Raw genomic sequence first — 14,201 nt, forward strand, 5'->3', positions numbered from 1 at the left:
ACAATGCAGGTAATGCAAACCATAGGATCAGATTTAGCTCAATAATACAATTGGCAAACTTTACGGTTCGGTCATACACATGTCTATTCTCAAGTGAGCTCCATTGAATTTAATTGGACTTACACCTGGGCAGATGTGAATAGGATTGTAGCCCTAAAGCTTGCCTTTCTGCCTGTTTTGCAAAGTGGCTGTAGGAGCTTCTCGAGTGTGTTAGTTTCCCTACTAGCAGAAGTGCCAGTGAACTGCACCATTTCCTAACCACTCTGGTGAGAAGCTGTGGGTGAGGTCTGTATCTTCCTGCTTTGCCTCTTACAGCAGAAAAGTGGAAAGAGATACACCACAGGGGAATCCTGTTCTCCCCCCTCTTTGCTCTGCCCCATTCCATCCCTCCCCCCTTTCATCACCAAAAACAACCCATGTGCCAGTAGTCGCATGTGTGTGATTGTGTGAAGTGCCTGTATTTTATTTGAGTGTTTCTCTTCCGCTTCTCATGAGATCTAGGCAGTGGCCTAGTCCGCCTTTATGGACACGCCGGCCCTGCCTCTTCCCCTCTCTTCTTCCCATGCAGCTGGGAGGAAGACTTCAGAAGCTTTTTCTTTCAATTTTATTAAACCATGGCTTCTTGTTTGTCCAAAACAGGGGCCTGGTTTAATAGTAGTCATTTACAAAACAAACCAACTTCAAAACATGGATTATAACCCATGCTGGCACGTTTAAACTCATCATGGTCTAGCACAGGCATCCCCAAACTTCGGCCCTCCAGATGTTTTGGACTACAATTCCCATCATCCCTGACCACTGGTCCTGTTAGCTAGGGATCATGGGAGTTGTAGGCCAAAACATCTGGAGGGCCGCAGTTTGGGGATGCCTGGTCTAGCATGATCATTGTCCATGATATAAATATTTGTTCTTCAGTAAAGTTGTCCATATTTAGTGGAAAGATCTGGCACATTTCTTTGTGTTGGGGAAGTGCTTGCAGGTGTGAATGGGCAGATTCCTGTGTGCAGCAAGAGATAGGCAGCTGTTGCTTTGTTTAAATTACGGATGTGAGTCTGGCATGTGTATGAACTTCTTTTATTATTGTAAATAAGAGTCCTGATTAGCATACCGAATTTGTAGACTTAATTGTCAAAAAAGAGAGAGACCACTTTAAGATTCAAGGCTGTTGATTAATACATTCTACGCTTTTGGTAAGCAAAGGTGGTGGTGGTGGGGAGAGATAAAGAATTCACCTGGAGGGCATCATTGTAAGGAAAGCTACCGTACAAGGAAGAAGAACAGTAAATGTGCCAGCTAAAATATCCCAATGGGTTTTCATGGTAAATGCAAGAGCAGCTATCTTATATGCTGACCACTTTCTTTGGTCTCATAAATGTGATTATGTAAAGCTGCTGCAGTACTATGGCAGTAATTTACTATTCCCTGCAGCTCAATTTTATATTTAGCGTGCTGCATACAAGTTGGTTTCTTGGAAGCATCAGCTTTTGAAGATAATGAATGTTAAATATAGTGGACACAATCTACCTGTGTAAACCCTACTGCAATGATACTTAGATCTTAAATAACTCCTGTTGTTGTTGTTGTTGTTGTTGTTGTTGTTGTTGTTGTTGTTGTTGTTATCATTAACAAGAACTTCCTGGTGGATTGTCCCCATCATTATTGCTTATTTTAGTTAAATATTAAAACAGGTTCCTTCAATATGTATATGTATATGCCTAAATATTGTTTTGAGTTTCTGGTTTAATATGTCACACACACACACACACACACACACACACACACACACACACACACACACACAAACACACACCATTTGTGAGACTAAATTTTCATTTACCATTTTGTTTTCAACTTTGCTAGCCTAGAGATCTCTCCGAATGGGTATGTTCTTAATTCATTTGTCTGATCTTCAGCCACCGCATGAAACTCAATCCATTTGTACCTGTGATAAATGAAACGTTTCGCTTGTCAATGTTCATTCTGTATGCTGGTTGTTCCATGCGGTTTTTTGTTGTGGCTATAAAACCTCAGGACGAATGATCAGCCATGAAATATGGGCCTTTGCTGAACTTTCTTTTGCGCTTTACAATCATTGGCATTTGAAGCTATCAATAAAAGGTCTTTGGCATTTTTAAGTCTCTGAGAGCTGTTATATCTAGTGCAATGCAGTCCTGAACATGTTTTCTAATAAGTAAAGTCCACTTGTTTCAATGGGATTTGTGAATAGGACTGCAGCCTACATATTTAAAATTTAGGATTTAAATTTTGGCTTGTAATGTTTGGGGAAACCATGGCCTCTTGTAACTTGTTTGAAATGCCAGGCCTATTATGGAGCTAAAGGTGGGACCTGCAAACATTTCCTTGCCTCTGTTCAGTGATTGGCTGGCTGATTGCACTCTTATTTATAATCCACACTTTCATAAAATTCCAGCAAGTTGTCACACAACATATAAGGATAAAATCAACAAACGATCCATAAAAACATAGTTAAAAATGTATTCACTGGTTTTCCTTCTCAGAAATCCCACACAGTTTGAGAAAAATCTCTGCTGGTCAGCAGAGCAGTCAGCCCACCCCACCCCCTGGCCCTGTTTTTGTGCAATACTAAATCATTGCACTCTGTTAATTTTATTTTCCCAATCCACTGGGAAATTAGTGATTACTTAAGAACTTAACCCTCCAAGGAGGCAGATGCCAGCATATGTGGGAATGATATTCTTTAAAAGCGGCCAGGCACAGACCCTCAACTTGCTCTCAGTGTAAGTTTGCCGCTGACCATTTTAATTAAATACAATGCAGTAACTTTCTGTTCTCTCCTCTTCTCGTTGTGACTTTCAGCTATGTAGTGTAGGGTGGGAAAATCCCACACTACTGCCTATTGGGAGTTGGGCTACTTTTAAAAAAAGGTGTTTGCCCCAGCAAGGCAGAAAGGAAAACATATTCTGGGGCCAAGTATTTTACTTCTAAAGGAAGAGATGCTTAAGTATGCCTGGAGGCCACAGTCTTCATTTTGAAAGCGCCAAGCCCTAATCCCAGATGCAATGGAACTGATGGACTTTTACTGTACTACTAGGAGTACCCTCTTCTCTTTCTCAAACCTGATTTGGCTAACCTGCCACCTTCCAGATGTTGCTGAACTACAGCTCCTATCAACCCCACCCAGCATGGTGAATGGTCAGGGGTGATGGAAGTAGTAGTTTAGCAACATCAGGAAGGCCTCGGGTTCTCCATCCCTGCTCAAGGCCATGTTCTTTATCATTGCTTCACATATTCTGGGATTAACCCTTGACATTGAAAATGGGTTCTGGTGTTCAGCTGCAGTGAGTCATTGGTCAGATTCAGTTCTGCTGATGCTTCATGCAACACCTAGAAGTAAACTTGAGTTCCGTGCAACTTGCAATCCTATGCATGTCCTCAATGGTGCTTATTCCCAGATCAAATGGGTACAGCGCTGCATCCCCAGTGAGTTTGGGATTGAATCTTTATGCTGCAAAGTTTATACCTGTTTATTCAGGTACTATGCTCAGTGGGGCTTCCAAGTTAGAGATTATAGTATTGCAGCCTAGTTCCACATTTTGGAATTTCCAGTTGGAAGTCCCTTCATAAGGCACTGGGAATAGGGGTATTTCCACAACTGGAGATGAGGCTGGAGTTATACTAGAAGCCCAACGAAGAAAGTCTTAATGGAATTTGTAGGCTACTTCTTTCTTCACATGAAGGATCTTGTGAATTGCACGCAAGAACAAAATTGCCAGAATTCCCAGGATTGGATGAGATTGGATATGTTGATATTGGTGTGCATTCCCTTTTTCCACATGGTTTGGCTTACTTGCTTGAGCCACCTTGATGTCATCCTAATACTATTGCTCACACAGCACATTTTAACGATTCAAAGTGTTTCTTACGAATTTTCTCACTTATCTTTACAACAACCCTGTATGATGATTATTCTCATGTTGTAACTGGGGGAGGGATCAGGGAAGAGATAATACTTGCTGCCTCAGACAGCTTTACGGCTGAAGTCAGATTTGAATGCCGGATTTTCTGATTCACATGATTCTCAGCCACTGCAACAAAGCAAATTGTTTCCCACATCTGGCAGGCAGCATATATATCAGGGAAGCTTCCAACACCCTGGAATCAAGATTAGGCCGATGGTGAGTATCTAGATCTTTCTGTTTGATGAATCGCGAATAAATAATTGCCTAGAAAATTGGTTTTCAACCACATTTGGCAATTCTGAAAGTTGTACGCAGATTTGTCATTAGGAGGGCATTTAGACTTCATGAGCAAAACTAGAAAATACTTGCGAACAGCTGAACATAATGACAGCATCTGAAAATCTTCAGATGCAGTCAAGACCTATGATAGGACACGCAAGCACGCAAACTGGCTTAGCAACTGAATCACAATATCTGTGGGTGGGGATGGGGGAATCTCATGCAAGAAATAAAAATAAAGACAGATTGCAAAGGCGTCTTCATTAAAAAAGACGATGTCCTGACCTGTTTGTCACACTGCTTGTCATGCACTTATTGTGTCAACAGAAGTCAGAGAAGCTTGCCAAGCTGGGCTGTGTGAATTTGTGTCTTGAGAGTTACTGTTAGTTTAGAAAAGACCCAAGTATACCAATTGATATGCAAAATAATAACACGACCTGATGCTGCTGCTCTTAAGGGCCAGTCCTAAATAGTTTAGACAGGTGTTAGAATCAACATTTGGGGTGGCTTCACGTGTTATGAATTGCAGCAAGAATAGAAGCAACTTACACATCTGCTATTCCTGCTTCACCTGTGAAAGAGGATTTTCTGCACCCGCCTCTCCTTCTCACTCCCATGACTTGGGAAAATTACAGCTCTGTTTCACCTGGATATTAATAGATGCAGGCTAGTTGCTTTATTACAAAATTCATGTAGCAAATTTATTATGTTATGCTACGTTATAAAAAATACTGACTATCTTTTTATCCTACCTCCTCTGTGTGATGTCTAGGGATGTACTTGCCATGGGATGGGATGTCACTGCACGTTAGGTTTTCTTTCTGCCGACCCCCTTCATTGTTTCCCACCTGTGGAGACTGAGAGAACTGTGTCCTTTTGCACCTTGAGCATCCCTGGACATTGTGTAGGAGGGAAAAGGCACAGGACTGTCCTTTTCACCAGCAGTCCCATGGCTACTCTTCTGTCTTAATCCTAGCTTGAATTGAATGAGCTTGCCTCATACATGGATCTCAGTCACACATCTCAGCAAAGTAAGATGTGTGAGGGTCCCTTTTGCCTGTTTCACCAGGGTTGTGGATGCAAACATCACCTGTCCACCTAGCTCCCAACATTTCCTGTAAAATGTAAAAAACAAACAAACCATGCCCTGGACCTAATTTTCCTTTTGAATGTTGCTACTTCAACCCTGCTTTGTTTCAGTCCTGGTCAAATAATAATCTGTAATTTCTGGAGACGACGGAGGGAAAATGCTGCGCAGTTGCCTAGCAATGGCAGGGTATACCTTTCAACCGTTTGGGGTGACTCATCCCAAGTCACAGGCAGACTGCAATAATAATAATAAAAAGTTGACATAGAGGAGAAAATGTGATGTAGCTCGCAGGGCCATGTATTTTGTTCCTGCAATGGCATAAGCTGCATGATGCTTTCTTTGCTCAATTCTCACAGTGAGCAACCTTCAAGCTGCATGTGACTTTTAAGCTGAGACCAGCTGCTTGCATTCAACAACAGGAGGGCAGTAAAATGGTAATGATTCTCATATAGCTTCAGAATGGGTGACTGCTATCTCTGGCCATTGGCCTCTCGTCTGCTCAGGCACTCAGTTGTGTTCAGTTACTGTATTTCAGTATGTAAGTGTACATGGTCAGATGGGAGGCAGGAAGGGGATGGAACCTTATGGGGATTGTAGTTTTCTTTTATTTGAAACATTTATATATCACTTTATATTAAAGGAAATGTCTGGAGCAGTGTACAAAAATAAGAAAACGTCATAAAACAATGAAAATAATATAATATGGAAGTAGAGGAATTCAATACCATACACTAAAGACAGGGGTCTGTGCCAGATCAGTGTTAACAGTCAGGAAATGTCTGTGAACAAATATGCTCTTAATACACACCGAAAACGTAATCTACTGGTAATCTGCTCATGGCAAATTTCCCCTCCCATCTCTGCTTCCAAACCTTCCTCCTTGCTCCTGTTTTATTCCACTGGCCAGGCAGGGCACATGACACTCATTTTACAACACATGGATGTCTGAGTTTGAATTTTTGAAAATTCAAATCTAAGTGGGACTACAAGACCATAATCAGTTTTTTAAAGAAGAAGAAGAAGAAGAAGAAGAAGAAGAAGAAGAAGAAGAAGAAGAAGAAGAAGAAGAAGAAGAAGAAGAAGTCTATATGCTTTCTGGTAGCTCTACCTGGTTACTTAATATGTAGGTTTTCTAAATATTTATGATCACCCTTCTTGGTTGGATAGCAAAAACCTCAAAATCTTTGGACAATTTCTATTAATTTTTTTCACAATTCCAACCCAATAGATTTCCCCATTAGCATAGTTCCTGGAAGGAAGACCCCCTAATAACTAAGTTGCATGTCATTCTGTATGCAAATGATACTGATTTGTAGTAAACCTCTCATTTTATTGTAGAATTAAAGATATCTTGAGCATGATGTCAGGCCCAGTCCCGCACTTCCCACACTTCCTCTCATAGGGAGAAGGCAGGTTGCGAGTTTCTCCTTTTCCCATCCCTGAAAAATGTGTTTACCTTCCTTAGAAGCCTGTAGCATGATTTGTAGAATATGCAGGCGTTGAAGGTTCCCTTGTTGATGAATACATGAGCAAGGAGTGGTGTGTGTGTGTGTGTGTGTGTGCGTGCGTGCGTGTGCGTGCGCGCGCGCGCTGATTAGCTCTGTCCCCCACCCCATGTATATCACACACATTTGTGGGGCAGGTTATAGACACAAAGGCTTCTGTGGAATTTTGAACTTCTCACTATGAACGTAGTTCAAGCTGCGTGTGTGGTTGCGTGTGAAGACCTTTAAACCCCTTAAATAAATCCAGACAAGACTCAAATTTTGGTTTGGTTTTTGGCAGAATGTAGGCCACAACTTTATTGATTACAGCAAGTGAGTGGTTGCATAGGCTCTGGTTCGACTAGCTCCCTGCACCGTTGCAGGTAGCACTGACCCAGAGCTCCATCATAGGTCAGCCTAGGGTGAACACTTGGAATGGCAGAAAGCCGGGGACATGCTATGTCCATCACCCAGATGTCCCCCTGGACTCAGGCACGGGCACAACCCCTCGCAGGCTTGACCAAACCCATTGAGTCCCCATTTCATAGGGATGGCGAGAGCGTTCTCCCATCCCTATCGCCTGAACCAGAGCCTATTTGCAACCTTACAAGTTGTGACGATTTGCTATGCGGCAGGCGAAACCCAAATGGTGCCAGACAATCAGCCAAGTGGGGAAAATTCCTGCTGTGCCCCTGTCCCAACGACAGATCAACACATGACGGCATAGCAAGGTCAAGCGTGCAAGCCCTAAATATAGGGAGAGGTGGGTGGGTGTTCCGATGCACTGACCAAGAGAGAAAGCTCAGGGTCACGTGCATTGGCATGTATGATGCATTTTGATCCATTTTGACTAGCGTCCCCATTGGTCAGAATGAACCCAGCATCAAGGGACCTACCAATAGGGTGTTGTGGCTGACCAATCGTACCCACCCACAACACAAGGGTTTGGTTGCCAGGTCTCATCGCAACACGTGCCCTCTTTAAGGGAGGAGCCGATATATCAGAAAAGCTTACAGTGGAACCTCGGTTTGCGAACACTTCGGTTTACGAACTTTCGGTTTACGAACTATCCTAACCTGGAAGTTAGTAAACCGAGGTGCCCGAGGTCTACTGAGCATCTGATGCCTTCGGGGAGGCCGGGCCTTCGCTCCGGGCCTCCAGGAGGCATCGGAGCGAAGGCCCGGCCTCCCCGAAGGCATCGGAGCCAAGGCCAAACCTCCCCGAAGGCATTGGAGCGTCCAATACCTTCGGGGAGGCTGGGCCTTCGTTCCGATGCCTCCCAGAGGCCGGGGAGCGCTTTCGCGGCTGCAGCCCAGTCGCGGAAACGCTTCCCGGCCTCCGCGAAGGCATCGGAGCAAAGCGGTTAATCTGTTCTAGACGAGGAAAAACACCCCCTAAAGCAGCAGGGCCTTCGCTCCGATGCCTTCGCGGAGGCCAGGGAGCGCTCCCCGGCCTCCACGAAGGCATCGGAGCGAAGGCCCTGCTGCTTTAGGGGGTGTTTTTCCTCGTCTAGAATGGATTAATCAACTTCCCATTACTTTCAATGGGAAAGTTCGCTTCGGTTTATGAACACTTCGGTTTATGAACAGACTTCTGGAACCAATTGTGTTCGTAAACCGAGGTTCCACTGTACAATGTCAGAGTGCAGAGCATGGGCCTGCTCAGTGCAACCCTGTTTCTTGCCCCCAGGTTTGTTTTATTTATTTTTTTGATTAATCAAGGGAGAAAAATCTTTAAGTGGCTTACCTAAAATAGCTAATGTTCTTCAACAAAGGAGCTGCAGCCCGCACTAAAAGCTGATATTTAGGTATCTGTGCCCCTGCAGGGTTGCAACTTTAATCACAGCAGCAGGGCTGGAAAAAAAAGACTGTTGTGAAAATTGTGTCAGATGGCTGTGATGCCTTCTGTCCACAATGACATTTATTATTTGGTGCTTATTTAATATTTTCAAGGCTCTACAACATGGATGGTAAATTCTGTCTTCTATTGTGGAGGTGTTTGAATATCAGAATGGTGGATACATTAAAGATGATTTTGCCTTGCTTTGCACAAACATTTGTTCAGTGTGTAAAAGAGATAAGATATAACATATGGGGAATATTTAATTTTGGTAAACAACATCCTGATCAGTGTCCAACACTCAGTATTGTAGAATGCATCACTGCGATATTGTATTCATGTAGCTAATTCCATTATCCTCACATTCACCCTCCAAAGGCACCAAACTTTTTTTTAATGGATGTATCCATTATGTCTTTAACTGGGAAAACGCGAGTCAGTCTAAACTGCCTTGCATCAAAAGTCATCATCTCCTGGCACAGCACTTCCCTGATCTTCAAAGGAGTCCCACTGGACTGCTAATTAGCAAAATGAAAGCTGTGTAGGAAAATCTCCCATCTGGTTTGGCCCTGAGTTTGTAGTTGGCCCTATTCTCTTCAGTCAGCTTAGCTGGTGAAGATTTGATGGAGGAAAAACAGCAACACAAATTTCATTATTGCAAGTGTGTTCTTTTAGCTGTGTAGCAGCAACTCAGTGCTCTCAACTGAAGTGAAAGTAATCCTGAGGAGAGTGATACAGGATTGTTGCACCCCTACATCTTGGAATCATGGTCAGCATGATCTGCCTTGCCGTCTGCTGCATAAATGAACTCAGAGGGAGACATCATAAAACCTACCACAAAGCAATCTAAGATGTAGCTTTCATCTCACTATGTGGTTTGAACATCAGAATATTAGAGGTCAGGTGGATTAGTAAGTCATAAAATGATTGTGTGGGTTGTTGATTCATTTTTGCATTTGATCAGCATGTGCCTCCAGTGGAAATCTTATGCCAACGAGTAGTGGCAATTACTTTGTTCTTGGATAGCCAACTGGATTTGTAATCTTGGCAAGGAAATCTAATCACATTTTTTAAAATGTCGACAATGTTTGTATGAACTTTCCAAGTCTTATTTAGCCCTAACCAGGATTTCTTATTCATACCATGTACAAAAAACGCCAGCAAGTTTCCCCAAAGAAATATTGAAGTTCGCCAACCTTGGGATCAGTGGGGATCTGTCTGTAGGTAGAATGTGTCTTGTGTACAAAACAGAAAATGAGATGGTTAAGTAACACCTTTGGACACACCAACTTATCCATCTGCAGTGTAGAAACACTTATACCAATGTTGTTTCAATTGTTAACAGCATACAGTATTTTATTAGCCATGTGGCTTCCATCAGGTTTTCACAGTCACATGTTCATCCGTAATGAAGGCACTATATACTACTGTAAAATCTTTATCAACGCTCATATGCAGCAAGGTGATCTCATAGGTAAACTGGTCCCAAATTGTTAAGGGTTTCATATTCTGATAGTGACACCTTGAACTTGACCTGATAGCAGATGAGCAGCCAGTGCAGATTTCTGAGCACAGGTGTTATATGCTGACAATGCCTCGCTCTTGTGAGCAATCGTGCTGCAGCATTCTGTACTAGATCAAGCACAAGTGAAGCCCTGCGTAGAGTCCATTGCAGTCCTTAAGTAAACAGTACATGAAGTAAGTAAACAGTCCTTAAGTAAACAGTACATGAACTACTGTGGCCAGGCTCTCCCGGTTCAGGAATGGTCATAGCTGTCAAACCAGTCACAGTTGGTAAAATGCACCTCTAGCCCCTGGGCTACTACCTGTTTTTCCAGTGACAGAGCTGGATCCACAAGAACCCCCAAATTGTGAACTTGCTCCTTCAAGCAGTGGAGCCAGTGTGGTGTAGTGGTTAAGAGCGGTAGACTCGTAATCTGGGGAACCAGGTTCGTGTCTCTGCTCCTCCACATGCAGCTGCTGGGTGACCTTGGGCTAGTCACACTTCTTTGAAGTCTCTCAGCCCCACTCACCTCACAGAGTGTTTGTTGTGGGGGAGGAAGGGAAAGGAGAATGTTAGCCACTTTGAGACTCCTTCGGGTAGCGATAAAGCGGGATATCAAATCCAAACTCTTCTTCTTCTCTTCTTCAGGGGGAGTGCAACCCCATCCAGGGTAGACAATTGGCCAATTTCTCGGACATAGGAACTACTTACCCACAGTGCCTCATCATTTTACCACTGTGTCCAGACAGTGGCCAAGGACTGTGTCCAGGCATGGGCTCTCCCGATTCAGAACTTATGGAGAAGTACAGCTGAGTGTCATCAGCATACAAATGGCACATCACCCTGAATCTCCTAATGACCACTCTCAGTAGCTTCATGTAGATATTAAATAGCACTGGAGATAATATAATCCCTTATGGCACCCCATAACGTGGTTATCAGGGGGCCAAGAAACAGTCTCCCGATGCTACTCTGTGGACTCGGTCCTGAAGGTAGGATCAGAACCACTGTAACACAGTGTCCCCAATTCCCATTCCCTGAAGCATGGTCAATGGTATCTAAAGCCAATGAGAGAAGCAGGAGCAAGGTCACACTTGTTCCTTTCTGTGCAGAGGTCATCCATCAGGGTGACCAAGGCCAACTCAATTCTGTGGCCAGGCCTGAACCCAGATTGGAATGGGTGTTCTCTGAGAATGCCTTCAGCTGCCCCACCATGGCTCTCTCCAGCACCATCCCCAAACTGGGAGTCAAACTGGGACTGTCCAAAATGACCCCACTGGTTGGCTACTAGAGAATGCAATGCAAGCTGCAAAATGAACATTTTTTGCATTCCACACTGCCGCATGGTAGGCCCAATTATGTGTTCTGACCAGTGTTCGGTTGGCTTCAGGGCAAAACTTGCACCACTTGCATTCCAGTCCTCATCTGGCTTGCTTTATAGTCCAGAGCTCCTGCTCCTCAGAGTACCAAAGGATGTATTTCAGAACATCAGAGAGGATGCTCAGGAATGATTGTGCCAATCACACGTTTCATCTTGCCATTCCATAGTGAGACCATGTCTTCCATGCGATTGTTAAATAGTGGGTAAGAAGGATGAAGACACAGCTCTCAAAACAACCAGCTCTTTATTCTAGCTCTGAGTCCCAGACTGAACAGTAGCTTAGCCAACTGGCTTATATAGTACTCAGTAACTTGCAACAGTAACAAACTTCCCCTAGCTACCCAATCCGTGAACAGCACTTTCAATCCTTCATTTGCATGTTGTGGACCTGAGTGAGAACTGCAGCCTCGGTGGGCAGGGTAAGATCTGCAGCCACGGTGGCCAGAAGGAGTACTGCAGTTAACTTAATACATAAGTGATTGCCAGCTTTCTTTACTGGAAAAGACTCCAGAGCATACAGGGACACATCAGTTTCCATTAGTTTCCAAGAGCAGGCAATCTGAATAGAACCCCACCTTTACACAGGGGAATTGCCACAGTCAGCCCAAACTTAACCAGATAATGGTTGCACTCCCCCAATCTTCAGTCAAGCCCACATATCTCTTGGGGCGATGATCACATCGAGGGTGTACCCTGCCTGGTGTGTTGAACCAATGACCATCTGACAAAGACCAAAGGTGGTCATGAAGGCCATGAAGTCTCAAGCTGGCTTGACAGCCGCCTCTAACAATACCCCAAAACTTCCTTGGCCAACTGGATAAGGGATGCTGCTAGACAACAGCATCCCTAATTTGTCTCTCTGGCCTGATAACAGGTACAGACCCCCTTAGCCCATACCAAGGTCAAGAAGCTTCCTAGGCAAAGAGATGGTGTACTTGCAGTACCAAAAAACCCAGGTGGGCACAGCTGGGTAAGGTCAGGCCCATCCCGTTCACTCTCTCCAAGTCTTTGTAATGCAAGCCAGCTCAGCAATAATCAAGTTGTGGATGAGCATGGTTTTATTATGGACAGATTATGGATATTTTGCTCATTTTTTGGTAACAATTTAGAAGCACATGCCTATAATCTGTTTTGTTTTGTTTTTTGAATGCTTCTGGAAAGTTTATAAGAAAGGTAAGAAAGTACCTTTATAACTTTATGTTCAGAACTTCTTATTGCAGAAAACATTTTTACTTATAGACATTCAAATATAAACCAGAGCAGTTACAGATGCAAGAAGGGGAAGGGAGGAGAAATAGAGTAAGAGTATAGAAGGTTAGCACTGGTAGAGCACATGGTTTTGCATGCAAAAGGCATCTCCAGGTAGGGCTGGGAGAACTCCATGTCTGAAATCCTGCAGAGCTCCTGCCAGTTAGTATAGGCAATACTCACCTAGTCTAATGGTCTGACTCAGTATAAGGTAACTTCCTAGGTTCCACAATCCCACAGTGTTCTTAAGCTTTGTAAGCCTTAAACTATAGTTTTAAGCTGCATGACAGAGTCACCCTAATTCCTACGCCATCATGGCAGCTCCGCTTGTTGGAAAGCTTTGCATTGCAGTGTCATCACTGCAGGTGGGCAGACAGTTGCTATTCCAAATCCTAGTTTGCCATCAAGCGGGTGACACAGTGGTGACCCATCAAGTTATTTATATATTGATTCCTTGCATATCCTTCCTTTCTTTTCTCGTCGAGCTCACGACAGGCATTGACTGGAGTCAAGCTTGCACCATGCATCTTGGGATAACTTGGCTGCCTCTGATGTGCCTCCTCAATCTGATTGTCACAGACACAATCTTTCTATTTCTTGCCACATCTCCATCAGCTCTGACAATTCTGTAATCATGGTTAAGGCAGGAGAATCTCTCCCCTGTTCCCTAGCAGCTCTGAGAGTCAGTTTCTATGGTAGTAACCATGCCATACACTTCTTCACCTGACCCTAACCCTTTCAGAATGCAGTGGGATATTTAATTTTTACATCCTCCTGTAGGCTGGAAGGTTCCTTGTGCATGGAGACTTTCTTTCTGACTTGCTAGCTTTCTACAGTCTGGATTTTATGTCACACGTGGTGGCATTCAGCATGCAACTCCCCCACCCAACCACACCTTTTGAAGTTGCATTCTCTTGGGAGAACTGTACCACATGCTCTTCTAGATCAGCCCCTTATCCGTTTAAATTGAAGCGCTTTGACTTAATTGGGTTGAAGAGCGGGCAGTTACTGAACACTGATAGTAATCTCTAGGCATTTGTCATTTTTCACAATGAAATTATGGAAATACAATTGCATGGTGTTATTGTGAGTGTGCACAACCTCTGCCCCACACTTGAAATCCTCAGTCTAATCCTGTTATTCATAGCTTAATATAAAATGTCTAATATTTGTTGCTGTTACAGTAATTAAGTCCCTGTGGTTCCAATGCTTGCGAGCTCTGAGATTTCTTCTTAATTTCCCGCAGGCAGCTCAAGGAGGTGGTCACAGAACACTGCTATATGGCCATGCTATACTTCTTCGTCATTCATTTAGTGGAATGGTAAGCTGCTTCCTGACTGCGATCCAAGTACCGGTTACTTTGGGGGTTGGAGAGTAGGGGGAAGAGCTGCCTGTGGAGTGAAGATGAGGGATGGGTAACAAGCACCTCCCCCCC

The 14,201-nt window shown here is 43.8% G+C and overlaps 1 protein-coding gene across 2 annotated transcripts in view; it reads left to right on the forward strand.

Annotated features, from left to right (window-relative positions):
• The window catches only part of RYR3 (ryanodine receptor 3), a 264,337-nt gene that overhangs the window by 63,507 nt on the left and 186,629 nt on the right, over positions 1 to 14,201 (forward strand). For both annotated transcript variants that reach the window (XM_060273292.1, XM_035110794.2), the window contains exon 4: positions 14,013 to 14,087. In XM_060273292.1, coding sequence (XP_060129275.1) covers positions 14,013 to 14,087 — 75 coding nt within the window. The remainder of the gene's footprint in view (positions 1 to 14,012; positions 14,088 to 14,201) is intronic.

This window comes from Zootoca vivipara, chromosome 1, assembly GCF_963506605.1.
Source record: "Zootoca vivipara chromosome 1, rZooViv1.1, whole genome shotgun sequence".
Taxonomy (NCBI): Eukaryota; Metazoa; Chordata; class Lepidosauria; order Squamata; family Lacertidae; genus Zootoca; species Zootoca vivipara.